This window comes from Cervus canadensis, chromosome 6, assembly GCF_019320065.1.
Source record: "Cervus canadensis isolate Bull #8, Minnesota chromosome 6, ASM1932006v1, whole genome shotgun sequence".
Lineage (NCBI taxonomy): Eukaryota > Metazoa > Chordata > Mammalia > Artiodactyla > Cervidae > Cervus > Cervus canadensis.
This window is the reverse complement of record NC_057391.1, coordinates 67,273,123-67,290,109: the sequence shown is the minus strand read 5'-3', so window position 1 is coordinate 67,290,109 and position 16,987 is coordinate 67,273,123. Positions and strand designations below refer to the sequence as shown.

At 38.6% G+C, this 16,987-nt stretch overlaps 1 protein-coding gene across 1 annotated transcript in view; it reads right to left on the bottom strand.

Annotated features, from left to right (window-relative positions):
- Positions 1-16,745, bottom strand: part of LRRC9 (leucine rich repeat containing 9) — a 112,077-nt gene extending 95,332 nt beyond the window's left edge. Inside the window, exons 1-7 of the mRNA XM_043472953.1 lie at positions 16,623-16,745; positions 8,832-8,912; positions 8,363-8,581; positions 7,342-7,482; positions 6,784-6,847; positions 6,419-6,489; positions 432-614 (exon numbers count right to left, since the gene is read on the bottom strand). Of these exons, the coding sequence (XP_043328888.1) occupies positions 432-614; positions 6,419-6,489; positions 6,784-6,847; positions 7,342-7,482; positions 8,363-8,581; positions 8,832-8,879 (726 nt within the window). The 5' untranslated portion in view covers positions 8,880-8,912; positions 16,623-16,745. The remainder of the gene's footprint in view (positions 1-431; positions 615-6,418; positions 6,490-6,783; positions 6,848-7,341; positions 7,483-8,362; positions 8,582-8,831; positions 8,913-16,622) is intronic.
- Between the last annotated feature and the right edge of the window lie 242 nt (positions 16,746-16,987).

The following is a 16,987-nucleotide window of genomic DNA, read 5'->3' as shown; positions in this document are numbered from 1 at the left end:
CCATCTTTAATTAGATTAAAATCTACCTAATCCTGGCATACTACTGTCAACCATGGGTATTTTCTAATTTTGATATATAATATCTCAAATGAGAGGAAGTTACTTGTTTCATTTCTACTTTGTTTAGGTTTTATTAATTTTCGTATATTCTTAGCACTGATGATAATTTTTCAGATTTTCTTCTTTAAGCTTTATATAAGTTATAAATGTTTTTCTACTATTTTACCTTCCAGTACTGTCATCAAAATTGAGGTTCTAGTACTAATATTATTATTATTTATATGCATTTATGTGAAATATCCAGCTCACTGGGCAGAAGTAGAATTGGTAACAACACTGACAAAATAATACTACCTACCACATGTTGACATAGCCAGAAAGAAGCAGTTAATTAAACTTAAGTCACAGATACCTGATTGGGATACACTTACATCTGCCAGTTCCTTGATCTGCTTTGGTGACACATCAATCGTATCAAGTCTTTGAAGGCAAGGCAAATGATATAACACGTGTGTGGAATAATTACACAGCAGACAAACTGGATTGGTTTTATACTGAGGATCATTCAGACATAAATCCTTTAAGTGACGTAGCCTGGTTAAGTTAGTAAGGTCCTAGAACAGTAACAAATTAATTAATTTCAACTCTCCATTTCTAAAAAAGGCATTTGAATTCTTAAGACCACCCATAATTTAATTAATGCATTTTAATTATGTACCTTAATATGTCAAAGTGATTTAGATGAATAAATGTTATTCTCTAGTGAAAAAGATGTTAAATACTTGAAAAATGGATCAATAATTAAACAGCAGACTCTGTTTCCATGCATTTTAAATGTAAAAGGCCAAAGAGTATTTACTACATCATGTATTCCACATGAAATCTTGGAGCCCATTTATTCCTTCAGACCCCATTCCCTCTCTGCAGAGCCCCTTTGCTAACAAGTGCCCAGCAGTAACAAGGGTGCAGGTCTCCTACAAGCTTCATCAAACTCCCCACACTGACCACCACTCACTCTTTCCTCAGCCTCCAGGTCTGTTATTATCACCAAAGACTATGGCACCTTTGTTCTATCATAATTACCACTGAACTCCTGAGTTTTAGGTTTTCTTTTGGTTTGAGGTTTTTTGTTTCTATAAATTCCATTTCTGCCTATTCAGGGCAACTGAAATCTAGCTTTCTCCTGAGGCCCTCATTTTCCTCACAGACTCTGGAAGGGTAGGGGTTGGTAATGTAATTACATCTATTACCTTGAAGTTAAAATCATTGTTTACACCTTCCTTTACTTGGCATCTGGCCTTTGGTTAACTCTTCTGTTTTGTCTCTTCTATTTGTGAAAGTTGCTCAGTCGTGTCCGACTCTTTGCAACCCCATGGACTATATAGTCCATGGAGTTCTCCAAGCCAGAATACTGAATGGGTAGCCTTTCCCTTCTCCAGGGGATCTTCCCAACCCAGGGATTGAACCCAGGTCAATCCGCTCGCATTGCAGGCGGATTCTTTACCAGCTGAGCCACAAGGGAAGCCCTTCTATAAATAGAAGTCTCTTCTACTTAAATCCCGACATTTTACGTTTTAGCCACACTGAACAACCTGAAGTTTCAGAATGGGCCAGACCCTTTTTTATCTTAAGACATTTACTCATGCTTCTGCCTTTGAATGGACTGAAATCTGCCCCAATTTTATACCTTAATTTGTCAATATACAAACTAGGTATCATTTTTTTAGACCTTGTTTCATCCCCTAGGCTTGGGTTATATGATCCTATGAAATTGCTTAGCCACTGTCCTTACCTTTGTGAAAGAATTTATCACACCTTATTGCCAATTACCTACAAGTTACAGACCAAGGGTATGCCCTTGGTCCAGGCTTCCCCTGTGGCTCAGCAGGTAAAGAATCCATCTGCAATGCAGGAGACACAGGAGATGTGGGTTCAATCCCTGGGTCGGGAAGATCCCTTGGAGGAGGGCATGGCAACCCACTTCAGTACTCTTGTCGGGAAAATTGGATGTGACTGAGCTTCTCAGATAGCACTACACTAGAATCCGCCTCGTAAAGAATCCGCCTGTCAGTGCAAGAGATATACGTTCAATCCCTGGGTCGGGAAGATCCCCTGGAGGGAGAAATGGCAACCCACTCCAGTATTCTTGCCTGGAGAATCCCATGGACAGAGGAGCCTGGCGGGCTATGGTCCACATGGTCACAGAGTCAAACATGACTGAAGCGACTTAGCACACATGCACTAGCACAGCATATAGCACATGCCCTTGGTACACAAGCTAAGAATGGTGATTATATTTTTTAAGTTGGGGAAAAACAAAGAAGAATGTGCAACACAGGCCATATGTAGCCCACAAAGCCTGAATTATTTTCTACCTGGCCTTTATAAAAAAAGTTTGGCAACTCCTGAGATAAACTCTTTAAGAGCAGGCTTTGTGTCCTATTAACATTGCATTCCCAGCACTAAGCATTTAGAACACAGCAGACACTAAATAAATAACATGGATTGAACTGAATGCTTATTACTTTCCACCAATCTCTAAGACATCCTCACATCTTTCTCAATAATAATATTACTAGGGGGGCCTGGGGTAGGAGGGTACTATGGTAAAGCTGGACTTGATGGAATGCAATGCTAGTTAGGGGACTCAGAATCATAATTAAAGGAAATCCAAGGCAAGAATCAGGAGGTTCTAATTTAGAAGATAAAGTACAAATGGAATCAGGAAACAAGTAATGAAGTCAGGCTGCCAGAATCAACAGTAAGGAGGAGGTGGACAATGTGTGTCCCAGCTATCTATGGACAAGTGAGAACTTGGCTTCCTGGCTGGACCTGAGGCTATGGCTGGGCCCATAGCCCAGGAGTGGCACTAAGCAGTGTTTCTCTAGAAAGGAGAGTGCTAAATAGACTTGTGCAGAGAATTATTTGGTCAAATTCTGCAGGGCAAGGAAGGTAAACCATTGATAGTTCTGAAGCATGAAGATGCTGTTTTCTGGGTGGCTGGATTGCATCTGACCATTAGTCTAAGCTATGGTGGGTGTGATCTTTGAAGTCTTCCGCAGGAATCCTCCACCTACACTCTAAAGTTAGATGACACTGGAGTCTATGAAAGCACAACATCTCACTGAAGGTTAGTGGTATGGTACCTGGTACAGATGGAAAGTGGCACACAAATCTTTTCATCACCACCAAGATAGTATGTTTTTAGGGTGACTGGAAAGGTTAGACATAAAAATTCAGAATAGTAGTATTTCAGGAACATTCCTAGTATGAGAATAGTAAAAGTTGCTGTGAGTTATATTCAATGTTTTTTTGAGAAGTAGCTGCCATTATTGTAGACAGCCTTTTTAATTTTATGCCATACAGTGAATCTTTGCAATAGTCCTATTTCATCCCATTCTTTTGGTGAGGAGACTGAAATAGGTTAACATTATAACAGTGAGAGCAGTCATAAAATAGCCTATCTATTCAGTGATGTTCAGTCTTTATTCTAAGAACCTCATATTATTATGTCACTTCAGCGTCACGTTTCCATTGTATCGTGCTGCCCCTGGTTTGCGGCAGGGCTGGAAACGACAGGTCTTCCTGGCTGTGCAGCCTCTGCTCTTCGCCACAAGGCTGCCATGGCAGGCCAGGGTGAGATAAGCTTCCATATGGCTTCTTGGCAGGGCGATACATCATCCTCCCAGCATTCTGCACTTATCTTCTTCAGCCTCAACTCATACTCTCTCCCTCACTCTGCTCCAGACAGGATTTCTAGTTTTTTTAATTTGCCACCATTTTTCCACCACCTAGGTCCTGCACACCTTTGCTTGGAATGCCTAGGTCCTGCACACCTTTGCTTGGAATGCTCTTTCCTTAGGTAACCCCAGCTCATGTCTCATTTGTTAGCTTAAATATTACCTCCCACAGCATTTTGAATATATGTTTCATAGCTCCCTCTGATCTCTGTTGCTGCTGTTACTACAAATAAACCCCTTGATTTCCTACCTCCACTTCTTTCTGCATATGGTTCTTCTCATCTTTGGAATGCCTACTTCCCACTATGTTGTAGAAGATTCTCCCTACATTGCCTGTTGACATTCTGTCAGCCCTTCAATGTTCACATCAAATATTTCCTCTTTAATTTTATCAATAAAATTAAATTTTATTTAAATTTCTTTTAAGGTGCTTATAACATTCTGCCTCATGGTAAAGAATCTGCCTGCAATGCAGGAGACCTGGGTTCAATCCCTGGGTCGGGAAGATCCCCTTGAGAAGAGCATGGCAACCCACTCCAGTATTCTTGCCTGGAGAATTCCATGGACAGAACCTTGTGGCTACAGTCCATGCAGTGGCAGAGTCAGACACAACTGAGCAACTTTCACTTCAAACATTCTGCCTCCTTCTATAGCTTTTTGGTGTTCTATAATCTTTTTTGAGTAAAAGAATGCCTACTTTAATATTGATCAGTTCAGAATTATTTAAATAGTAAATCTGCCCACCTTTCTTCAGTATTACCTATAGGCAGTGTTTGAATATGTACTTCACTCTGACACTGTCAAAATTATTAATGCTATATATTTTTACCCACACTATATGCCATAAGCATTGTCTTCCTATTTGTTTTTTTCTCTCTCATTTATGTACTTCACAAATGTTTATTGAGGTTTACTACAAGTCAAATACTGCTTTAAGTATTGTGGATATAGCAGTGAATAAAACAGGTGAGTTTCTGTACTCACGGAGCTTGTATTCTAGTAAGCTTTGTGGATAAGTTCCAATAGGAAAAATAGAACAGGGGAAAAATGATGGGAATGCTTCCAGTTGGGAGGGGTAGTAGGGGATTGTTGCTATTTATTTAAATCAGGCAAGAAAGGCATAGCTAAGTACATAACATTCGAATAAAGTCTGGAAAGAAATGAGATGCGCTATGAAGATATATGTGAGCACACTGTGCACTTAGTCAATAGTGTCCAACTCTTGCGACCCGATAGACGGTAGCCTGCCAGGCTCCTCTGTCCATGGGATTTTCCAGGCAAGAATATCAGAGTGGGTTGCCATTTCCTTCTCCAGGGGATCTTCCCAACCCAGGGATCGAACCCAGGTCTCCTGCATTGCAGTCAGACTCTTTACCAACTGAGCTACGAGGGAAGCCCATGAAGATATATGGGGGAAGAATATCCCAGCAAGTGCAAACTCTAGGGTGACTGTCTTAGATATATTTAAGGAACAGTGAAGAGACCAGAGAGGCTAGAATGATGTAAACAAAGCAGAGAGTGATAGAAGGTGTAGTCAGAGAGACAGTGGGGAAACTAGATTATATAGAATCTGATGGGCCATTGTAAGAATTGGTTTTTACTCTGAAAGATATGAGAAACCAAGGCCAGGATTTTGAGCAGAAGTGATTTGATCTGACATATATTTAAAGGGGCAGGATGCTATGTAAAGAACAGACTGAGTATAGTGAAGGGTAAACACAGGGAGAACTGTTAGGAGGGTTTTTTTTTCAGTAATGCAAGAAAGAGAAGATGGTGTCTTGAATCAGGCTAACAGTGATACAGGCGGTTAAAAAATGGTCAGACTGTGGACATATTCTGAAGGTAGAGCCAACAGAATTTGCTGATGGACTGGATATGGGGCATGGAATCAAAAATAACTTTAAAGATTTTGGCTTAAGTTATCAGAATAGAGATGCCTTTTAGAGAAAGGGAGAAGGCTGCAGGAAATGAAGATTTGGTGAAGGGGAAATCAGTTTGAGTTAGCATAGGAGATGTCTACGATTTTTTTAGGCAAAATAGAGATACCAATTTAGGAGTAATTAGTGGGGCTTCCCTGGTGGCTCAGAGGTTAAAGCGTCTGCCTGCAATGCAGGAGACCTGGGTTCGATCCCTGGGTCGGAAAGAACCCAAGAAGGAAATGGCAACCCACTCCAGTATTCTACCTGGAGAATTCCATGGATGGAAGAGCCTGATGGGCTACAGTCCACGGGGTCACAAAGACTCGGACACGACTGAGCGACTTCACTTTCACTCTCAGTGGTTAAAGGTATTTAAAGTTGTAAGATGATTAGAGTGATTAGAGAATGAATGCAGATAGAAATGAGAAAAGATCTTGGACTAGCTTGGGACAATCCATTTTTTAGGTGCTAGAAGAGAACGAAAAACCAGAAAAATGAAGAGGTATAGCCAGAAATATGGGAGAAAAACTAAGAGAAAGTGGTATCCTTAAAACCAACTAAATAGTTATTTTTTTGGTTTTAATAGTGTCAGATCATTAGGGCCAATTTATCAGATAATGCGAAAATTTGTGGAAGTATTCTGTAGCCCAAAACAATTAAATTATTCTTTAAGAGGGGAATATTTAGTCCATTTTCTGCAATAACATGGCTCATGATTCAGGTTGATAAATAAAAATAAATTATTCCACTTAAACATACCTTGAAAGAACATATTTGGTTACCAGAAAGGTTTAATCTTTCTAGATGTTCATTGGGATCAAGACAGCGACCTTAAATTTAAAAAAACAAGATGAGAAAAAAGTTAAATTTCTCTTTTTACCTCCTATTCGTATCTTGTCATGTTTCTGAGTTGTATATGACCATCTTTTCCTAACAGTAACATTGCACAATTAGTAACCACTGATCAATGGGTAGTATTTCCATAACCTTTAATTATAGATTTAGAAATGCTTTGTAAAGACATCATACAAAAAGTCTAAAAGAAAGAAATCTAAGACTGTACTTTTTATACTAATAAAAATTATTGTAACATTATCTAATATTTCAAATGAAACTATACATACCAATGCTGCTTATTAGATTTCCAGCAAGGTTGAGATCATTTAAATTCTTCAAAGTTTGCAAGCCCTAAAAATTTAGGCAACATATAATTTAGAAGAAATCATTAAAAATCTATGTTTATAAGTCATCTGAGCAAGCTGGTTAGCTCTCCTGGTGTTTCAAGCACTGGGTGCTGATTTCTTTACAAGCTCAGAACTCAGTGCAGCCTACCTTGTTCTCTGGAAGCTGGAGAGAATTACTGAAGGAGAAGGGAACAGGGAGCGGAGTAGAGAGGAAAAGAGGAGGCGGAGGAAAAAGAACACATAGAGAGCTAGTTATATATAAAACTTCTCTAAACCTCCTTTTTATTTTTAACTCTCAAAGAAGAAATAACATCTTACCTCCCAGACATGGTGGAAGGAATAAAGAAAATTATGCATATGAGGTTCTCTATATGTTATAATATGCTATATATGCATTAGTTCTCAACAATAATTAAACTAGTCATGAATATTTCTTGGACACTGGTTAAACTCTACAGGAGTATTGACTTTAAATACAAATCACTGAAATTATCTTACCTCAATATATTTAATTGCATTGTGGTTCAGCCAAAGAACCTCCAATCTGGATAATTTCTCTAAATTTTCTATTTTAGAAATTTTATTATAATATAAGTACAGCTTTTCTAAACTTCTGCATTCTTGAAGACCTCCAATTTTCTGTTAAAAAAAAAAAAGGAGGCTGAATATTTATGTTTTATTAATCCTTCCAATAAGGTACATTTTAAGTACATTTTCCTTTAAAAATCACATTTTCAGAATAGACTGCAAAATCAATACCCAGCAAAATGAACTGAAATTAAAAAATCATATAATTGCTCTACTTAAATACAACTATTTTCCATTTTCATATTCTCTAAATTTTAATCAATTTGATACCTATTTTATATGGTTATAGTCATAATACCTAGACAATTTTGTGGGATTTTTTAAACTTAAAGCCATCTAAAAAAATGTTTTTATAATCTTTCAAATTACAGTATTTACAAAATATTTCATGTTTATAATAATTTTCTTAGAAATAATCTCATATGATTATTTGTTTCAAAAATTTAACTACTATAAATAATATTACAACAAATAACTTTATGTATAGAGTTTTCTGCTTTTAATTACTTCTCTAGGATAAAATCTTAGAATATGGATTTCTGAGTCAAAAGGTATATACCTATCTCTGGCTCTTGATTTATTCTGCAATATGGCTTTTCAATACAGATGTTATAATTTTCACACAACCAATAGTGTTAAAATAAACCAGTTTTACTATGAAGCAATACTGGGTATTACTTGATTTGATTTGATTATTAAAAAGTAAAATGTGTCTATTTTTAGGTTATTTCTATTTTATCCTTTGTATACATCTATTTTTATATTTTGCCCATTTAAATGTTTCTTTTGTTTTACTGGGTGAAGGGTTTAATTCATCATGTATGAATTTATCTGTTTTGATCCATGCCTCAAGCATATACTTCAATGAATTATTTTCCAAAGCCAAATAATTTAGTACAAATACTTCACGTAAAGTTATGTTTAGACTTACCTCTATGCAGCATTCAGCAATCCAAAGTTCTTTAAGCTGTAAACAAGTTTCTAGTCCTGAAATTTCTTTTATATCTTGAGCAACAACTGTGAGACTTGTTAAGTTAGGAAATAATGACAATCCAACTATACGAGGATACCCTGAGAAAAACATTTCCAGTTTTGAAGTATCTGATCCTTCTTGTCCAATCATCTCATAAGATAAACCATTGCATAAACACTGTTTTCAAAAAAGAAATTGGGTTATTACCTTTTTAAGATAATAAATTATTTTTGATATTAGAAATTATAAACTGTGTTTTACTGATGACATTTTGACTCACAAGGAGAAAAGCTGTACCACATATATGTTTTTTCTCTACTTCCAAAGATCATAGAAGAAATCTCTAGATAAACTCCAGAGAGGTGTAAAAATATTTCATTTAATATTCTTACAAATGTAGTTGAAAAGAAATCTGGTTTTGACTCACCAGTTCTTTAATTATGTCGTGTTGGTTTACGTTTTCACTTTCAATCATCTTCCATTAAAAATAAAGGTTATAATAATATATCTGTTAAGAAAAAGGAAAAGTTGAACTAAGTACCAGAGTCTGCCATATCATGTAAAGCAATCAACATTACTTAGGTGGACTTACCTGTGACTTAACATTTTCCAACAGTACATTACCAAGAATGTCTAGACCCCAAGACAGTCCATTCCATATCTGAAATATTCTCTTAGAAAGTTATTTTTTTATTCTGAACTTAATTCTGTCTCTCCATAACTCCTCCCCATTCGCTGTCATTTTACCTCCTGCATTCAAATAAAACAAGCATAATTTTTCTTCCACTTTATGAGCCTTTAATAGTTGAAGAACATAATCAGCTCTCATCTATACCTTTATCTTGCCCAAGTTCATGACTTTTAGTTCTCTTACTAGAAAGATTCTTGTTTTTCTTCCTTGAATCAGTTCCAGTTCATTCTTTCTATTATGTTGTGATGTCCCAAACTGAATACAGTTTTCTAAGTATAGTTAGCAAAGAAAAGAATCCTCAGGACTTAGTAACATACCATAGGCATGGCAATAAGTGTTTATTAAAATGAATTAGTCAACTTCTTAGTGGTATGAAATACTAAATAACTACATAGCTTCAATAAAATGTAGGCTACTGTCATTAATTTTTATTTTATTTTAATATAAACTTTTTTAATTGGAGGCTAATTACTTTACAATATTGTATTGGTTTTGCCATACATTGACATGAATCTGCCATGGGTGTACATGTGTTCCCCATCCTAAACCCCCTATCCACCTCCCTCCCCATCCCATCCCTCTGGGTCATCCCAGTGCACCAGCCCCGAGCACCCTGTCTCATGCATTGAACCTGGACTGGTGATCTGTTTCACATATGATAATATACATGTTTCAGTGCCATTCTCCCAAATCATCCCACCCTCGCCCTCTCCCACAGAGTCCAAAAGACTGTAATATATTCATTATATTGTTCCAGATAAATACTATTTAGAAAAATATAAAACCAATACAATGTTGTAAAGTAAAATAAATAAATAATTTAAATAAATAAAAATAAGAATATAGGAATCCTGGTCTTAATATGTTGTTGTTCAGTCACTCAGATTTGCTTGACTCTTTGCGACCCTATGGACTGCAGGACACCGGGATTCCCTGTCCTTCACTATCACCCAGACTTTGCTCAAACTCACGTCCATTGAGCGGTGATACCACCCAACCTCTCATCCTCTGTCGCTCCCTTCTCCTCATGCCCTCAGTATTTCCCAGAATCAGGGTCATTTCCAACGAATCGGCTCTTTGCATCAGGTAGCCAAAGTACTGGAGTTTCAGCTTCAGCATCAGTCCTTCCAATGAATATTCAGTACTGATTTCGTTTAGGTTTGACTGGTCTGATCTCCTTGCTGTTCAAGGGACTCTCAAGAGTCTTCTCCAGCACCACAGTTCAAAAGCATCAATTCTTCGGGGCTCAGCTTTCTCAATGGTCCAACTCTCACATTCATACATGACTACTGGAAAAACCATAGCTTTGACCAGATGGACCTTTGTCGGCAAAGTGATGTCTCTGCCTTTTAATACACTGTCTAGGTTTGTCATAGCTTTTCTACCAAGGAGCAAGCATCTTTTAATTTCATGGCTGCAGTCACCGTCCACAGTGATTTTGGAGCCCAAGAAAATAAAATTTGTCACTGTTTCCATTGTTGCCCCATCTATTTGCCATGAAATGATGGGACCAGATGCCATGATCTTAGTTTTCTGATTGTTGAGTTTTAAGCCAGCTATTTCACTCTCCTCTTTCACCTTCATCAAGAAGCTTTTTAGTTCCTCTTCACTTTCTGCCATTAGGGTGGTGTCATCTGCATATCTGAGGTTATTGATATTTCTCCCTGAAGTCTTGATTCCAGCTTGAGTTTCAGCCAACTCGGTATTTCTCATGATGTACTCTGCATATAAGTTAAATAAGCAGGGTTACAATATACAGCCTTGACGCACTCCTTCCCCAATTTTGAATCAATTCATTGTTCCATGTCCGGTTCTCACTGTTGCCTCTTGACTTGCATACAGGTTTCTCAGGAGGCAGGTAAGGTGGTCTAGTATTCCCATCTCTTGAAGAATTTTCCAGTTTGTTGGATCCACACAGTCAAAGACTTCAATGTAGCCAATGAAGCAGAAATAGATTTTTTTTTACTTCCTTGCTTTCTCTATGATCTAACGGATGTTGGCAATTTGATTTCTGGTTCCTCTGCCCTTTTTAAATCCAGCTTGTTCATCTGGAAGTTCTCAGTTCATGTATTATTAAATCTTGAAGGATTTTGAGCATTACCTTACTAGCATGTGGAAAACTGGTAGGATGTGAAGTCAGAGAAGTGGGGTGGATTTCTTTTTGAATAAGATGTAAAGCTATATGAGGATTTTGAATCAAAGAATAACATGAGCTGTCTTGGGTTTTGAAAACGATTGCCCTTGCTACTGTGTTGAAAATGGACTGCAGGGGTTGATGGGAGAAGCAAGGAAATCAGTCAAGGAGCAGTTGTAATAAGGTGAGAAAGGGTGGCAGCTGGAACTGGGTGGTTGTAGTGAAGATGGTGAGCAGTGGTTAGACGATAGATCTACTGAAAGTAATACTGATCATTCCTTCCCTGCTTCCAATTGGCAGCTATCTCTTTATACTATTCTTGGACAATCCCCAAATATTACAGCATAGGAGTGGCCAGACAAGGGAGCATGCAGCAAAGAACTACCTGAAGGAGTTTAGATACTCCATCAGAGGCCCACATAGAGATGCAGACTACAGTCTTCCCTCCTAGGTTTACTTGGATGGCATCCCAAGTAAAGGGGGACCCCTACATTCTGGTTTAATGTCTGTGAGCACCAAAGGAAAAGTCTGTCTGCCCACCACCACACAAGGGACAAAACCTGCCTTTAGTACCCCCAGAGTCACCAAACAGCGATCCAAGTTTTCTAGCCTATAGTCTATGCCCAAGATATCTATTAGAGAAGATATTAACTGCTCCTTTCATTACTCACTAAATTATCATATGTACCTGAGTCTAATTTTGGACTTTCTAATCTGTGCTTTCCGTTAGCTCTATTTATTCCTACAGTATTATCTTGTATTAATAACTGATTTATATTGTAAATTTCTACCTCATTTATTTTTTTTGAAATTTTCTGGTTATTCTTTCATATTTATTTTTCCAAATAAGATTTATAATTATTTTGCATTTAGTTTTAAAAATTCACTTGGGACTCTGACTGAGATTAGATTGAAAAAATTAATTTAGGGAAAACTTCCACCTTTCCAATATTGAATCTTCCTTTAGAACAAGATATAACTCTCCATTTATTCAAGAAGACTATTTTTTCTTTATTCTTTCAAACTTTTTATTTTATGTTGAAGGATAGTTGATTACCAATGTTGTGATAGTTTCAGTTGTACAGCAAAGCGATTCAGTTACACATATACATGAATCTATTCTTTTTCAAAGACTACTTTTTCTTCAGAGAGAAATATGCATATTTGTGATATCAACCTTTCTTTCACTTCACCTTAACTTCTCTTCACCAGTGCCCTCACTTAGGAAAAACCCTGTTGTAATTCAATAGTTAATTAGTGAAACAAAAGTTAACTTAAAATCCTCAAATTATATATTTTTATAACTACATCTGAATTATTTGATTATGCATAATTAATAATACATAATTATGGACCTTTCTGGCATTCACAAACCTCCTATGTTTTCTCCAAACTCAAGTGGTCCTAAGGCTTCCTTCCAACTTCTGATTCCATCTAGAGGTGAGTGTCCTGATGCCCAGCTTGTACTCACTCTCCTGCACCTGGGAAAGCTCTTTTCAGGACCTGTCCATCTAAGAAACTGCAGGTCTTCTCAAGTTTCTCCAGGGAGCCAGGAGCCACCAGGAGCATCTATAGCTTTCATCCTTCAAATCTCAAGCCTTGGATTGATCCAGTCACTTCTGATCTCTGCTCTGGAGTGCTGCTGAAAGATTTCACTTGACTGGTTGGTCATATGAGTTGAAATCACTACAAATGCTCGGTCTCTAACCTGAGTTGAATCCAGCAACAGATATTTTATATTTTCCTCTTCAACTTCCTCTCCTAAAGAGTAGGACCAGAGATACAGACCCGAGATTCACAACATCTGGACTATTTTAAACTTTCACCACTCACCTCAAGTTCTCTCTCTCACTCAGTAGATGATCTTGTTCCTATTTTCACAGAGAACAATGATGCCATGATACCATGAGATAGACACTTCTTAAATTCCCATACCTCTTAAAATATATAGCTGACCCTTGAGTAACACAGGTTTGAACTGCACAGGCCCACTAATATGCAGATATTTTCCCATAGTAAATACTACAGTACTACATGGTTCATCATGCATAATGCCAGACTGGATGAAGCACAAGCTGGAAACAAGATTGCAGGGAGAAATATCAATACCTCAGACATGCAGATGACACCACCCTTATGGCAGAAAGTGAAGAGGAACTAAGAGCCTCTTGATGAAAGTGAAAGAGGAGGCTGAAAAAGCTGGCTTAAAACTCAACAATCAGAAAACTAAGATCATGGCATCTGGTCCCATCACTTCATGGCAAACAGATGGGGAAACAATGGAAACAGTGACAGACTTTATTTTCTTGGGCTCCAAAATCACTGCAGATGGTGACTGCAGCCATGAAATTAAAAGATGCTTGCTCCCTGGAAGAAAAGCTATGACAAATCTAAACAGCATATTAAAAAGCAGAGACATTACTTTACTGACAATGGTCCATCTAGTCAAAGGTATGACTTTTCCAGTAGTCATGTATGCTTATGAGAGTTAGACCACAAAAAAAGCTAAGTGGTGAAGAACTGATGCTTTTGAACTGTGGTGTTGGAGAAGACACTTGAGAGTCCCTTGGACTGCAAGGAGATCAAACAAGTCAAACCTAAAGGAAATCAGTCCTGAGTATTCATTGGAAGGACTGATGCTGAAGCTGAAGCTCCAGTACTTTGGCCACCTGATGTGAAGAACTGATTCACTGGAAGAGACCCTGATGCTGGGAAAGACAGAAGGCAAGAAGAAAAGGGGATGACAGAGGATGAGATGGTTGGATGGCATCACTGACTCGATGGCCATGAATTTGAGCAAGCTCCAAGAGTTGGTGATGGACAGGGAAGCCTGGTATGCTGCAGTCCATGGGGTCACAAAGAGTTGGACATGACTGAGCAACTGAAATGACTGACTGACATGGTCCATGCCTTCCTGAATTTGAGGATAAGGAGAAACAAAGGATAAGCTGGCTAACTATGAGTTATATGTGGATTGTTCAAGAGTCAGCTGTGTTTATTTCATTTTCTGATTCATCTTAGAAAAAGTATTCTTTCTCCTGTCCCAAATGATTCCCTTTTCCTGTGTACTCAACCCACTCTCTTCAGACTCTTCAGAACACTGATCTGCCAAATTTTTCTTCTTTTCATTTATTCCCATCTTTCCTTCTCTAGGGTCTCTTTTCTCTTCATACACAAATATTAGGTCATTATTATCTTAAAAAAAAAAAGTTCTCCTATCCTATATTCAATGATTAGCTGATTTTAGATCCCTTTACAAAAACCTTTTAGATATGTCATTAGCACCATATTAGAGCATTAGCAAACATAGGGAGTAATTAGCAACACTTCAGTACCTCTATTCAGTTCTCAATTTACTGCTGTCTCAGTGGGGACACCTCAGGCAACTGCATCTTCTTTTTCCAGGTCAACACTGGTTTAATGTCAAAGACACTGGACATGTTTTAGCTCTTAACTTGACTGAGATGAAATCTGATGATGCTGATAACTCTTTAAGTTTTCTTTTTTGGTTTGACTTTTTCTCCTTGACTTTTCTCTACTTGTTATTTAATGCCTAATTTTCTGATTAATAGTATCCTTCTTGGTGGAAAATTACTAATTTTTATCTTGCTTTTTTCTGTTCAATAACCCAACTACCCACATGGAAAGCTCCATCAGAATGTGTCTCAAACTCAGTATGTTCAAAACTGAACTTATTATATTTTCTAGCCAACCTGCTTCTCCTAATGCATATTTTCTCTTGGTAAATGACATCATTGTTCTAATTATTCAAGTAAGAAGCCTGGAACTGATGCTCAATCACTCTTTCATTCTTTCCCCCACTTTTGCTCATTCATTAAATCATTCCGCATATACGTACTTCTAAAGTGTACTTGTTAAATGTCTATCAAGTTTTTTTTTTTCTCCCCTCTATCCAATTGCTTCTGTTTTGATTCAGGTTTTCATTACTTCAACTTAACAGAAGTTTTCCCTATAGTCTCACTTCCTGCCAATCTATCCTCTATATTACCATGATGCCAATTACTCAGTCATGTCTGACTCTTTGCGACTCCATGGACTGTAGCCTGCCAGGCTCCCCTGTCCATAGGATTCTCCAGGCAAGAATACTGGAGTGGGTTGCCATTATCCTTCTCCAGGTGACCTTCCCGACCCAGAAATTGAACCCACATCTCCTGTGTCTCCCGCATTGCAGGCGGATTCTTTACCACTGAGTCACCTGGGAAGCCAGCAACCTCCCAAAAGGGAAATTCGCTCACGCTACTAAGGGGAGTAGGCATGAATACCCTTGCAAGGTATTCATGGTGTCCAAACTCTAACTCCTGCCTACCTTTCAAGCTCATCAACTATAAATTCCTGAGAGCATCCCAGGCTCTGGCCACAACTATAGTTCTCTGAATGGCATGGGATATTTCTGTACTTTGGCATATGCTGTTTCCCCTCCCTAACTTTCCCTTGACTTTATGGCATACTCCATATGCCCTTAAAAATTTAAATCAAGGGTCTTCTATGTGAAGACTTTAATTCTGTCTGTATTATAATCATTCTCCTGCTCATAATTCCAATAAAGGCCAGAATATGGCATATATACACCTGTCCTACTGTACTGTGATACTTCCAGGTCTTTGTTCCTTACCAGGTTACATGTTCACTGAAGGCAGGGACAACCACCCTATCACAGTGCCTGACACATGCTTGGTATTTGATAGCAATTTATTGTATGGTTTGAATTAGTTGTCATGCCACAGGGTCCTATATGGTATAACTTAAAGAAATATTGGGTTGGCTAAAAAGTTCATTTGGGTTTTCCACAAGATGATACCTAAAGCATTTGGCCAACCTAATACCTTAAGTTTTACATGACTGGTCAGAGTAGAACAATAAATAGAATTCAAAGGACCATGTTTCTGTCTGCCATGAGAGCTGGGGAAAGTGTCATTGTGAGAAAATCAATTTCTTTTCTACAAACTACAAGGCCTGTATGGTCAAATTGTTTCCTGCCTTGGGTATAAAGCGATCAGAATCCCATCTATTATTACTGATGCGCCAAACAAATGCCCTTCCAGTTCTAGGTGAGCGGTACCAAGGGTGTCCAAGGAGCACTTCCTTTTCTCAGTAAAGGCTGCACAGATGGCTGTGTGCCACCCTCCCTCTCCTTTTCTTCTTCAGCTTTGCTCCGGTAAACCTGATGGCCTCAGATAAAGTCACGTCACTGTCTCTCATTATTATCATCATCTCCACTGCACCATTACAAGGGTCTTTTGACCTCAACGTTGCTTTTCTCTTATCTTCCTCCTGGTGTGGCCAGAGAGAGAGTGAGGAGAGGGGAGCAAAGACTCCTGGGTCTTGCTTAGAGATGAGGTACTCCCAAAGGCCACCAGGTTATAGTCACTCACCTTATCCAGAGACAGGATGGATTCCGGGGCAATCGGAGACAGAGTAGCGTCCACTCCCGCCTCTTAATCCCAGTCTTGCAGCAGCAGGCTGGACACCCTCCCTTTCCTGTGGCCTGGTGTGTACACAACTGCCCGCTGCGGTTACCTAGGAAACCTGCTCTCCGCCTCCCGCGACCTCCGGGTGGGGAGGGGGTGAGAGGGGCGGGGAAAGCGGTGGCCGACCAGTTTCTGGATCACGTGGCAGCAAGCTACAACCAATCAGCAGAGGTAGGGGTCCATCCGGAAGACCCCGCTGGTGCTCCTGGGAAATGGTGGGGAGGAACGCCCCGCTCCGCGGGTCTTTTGGACTCTGCATGTGTCTTTTC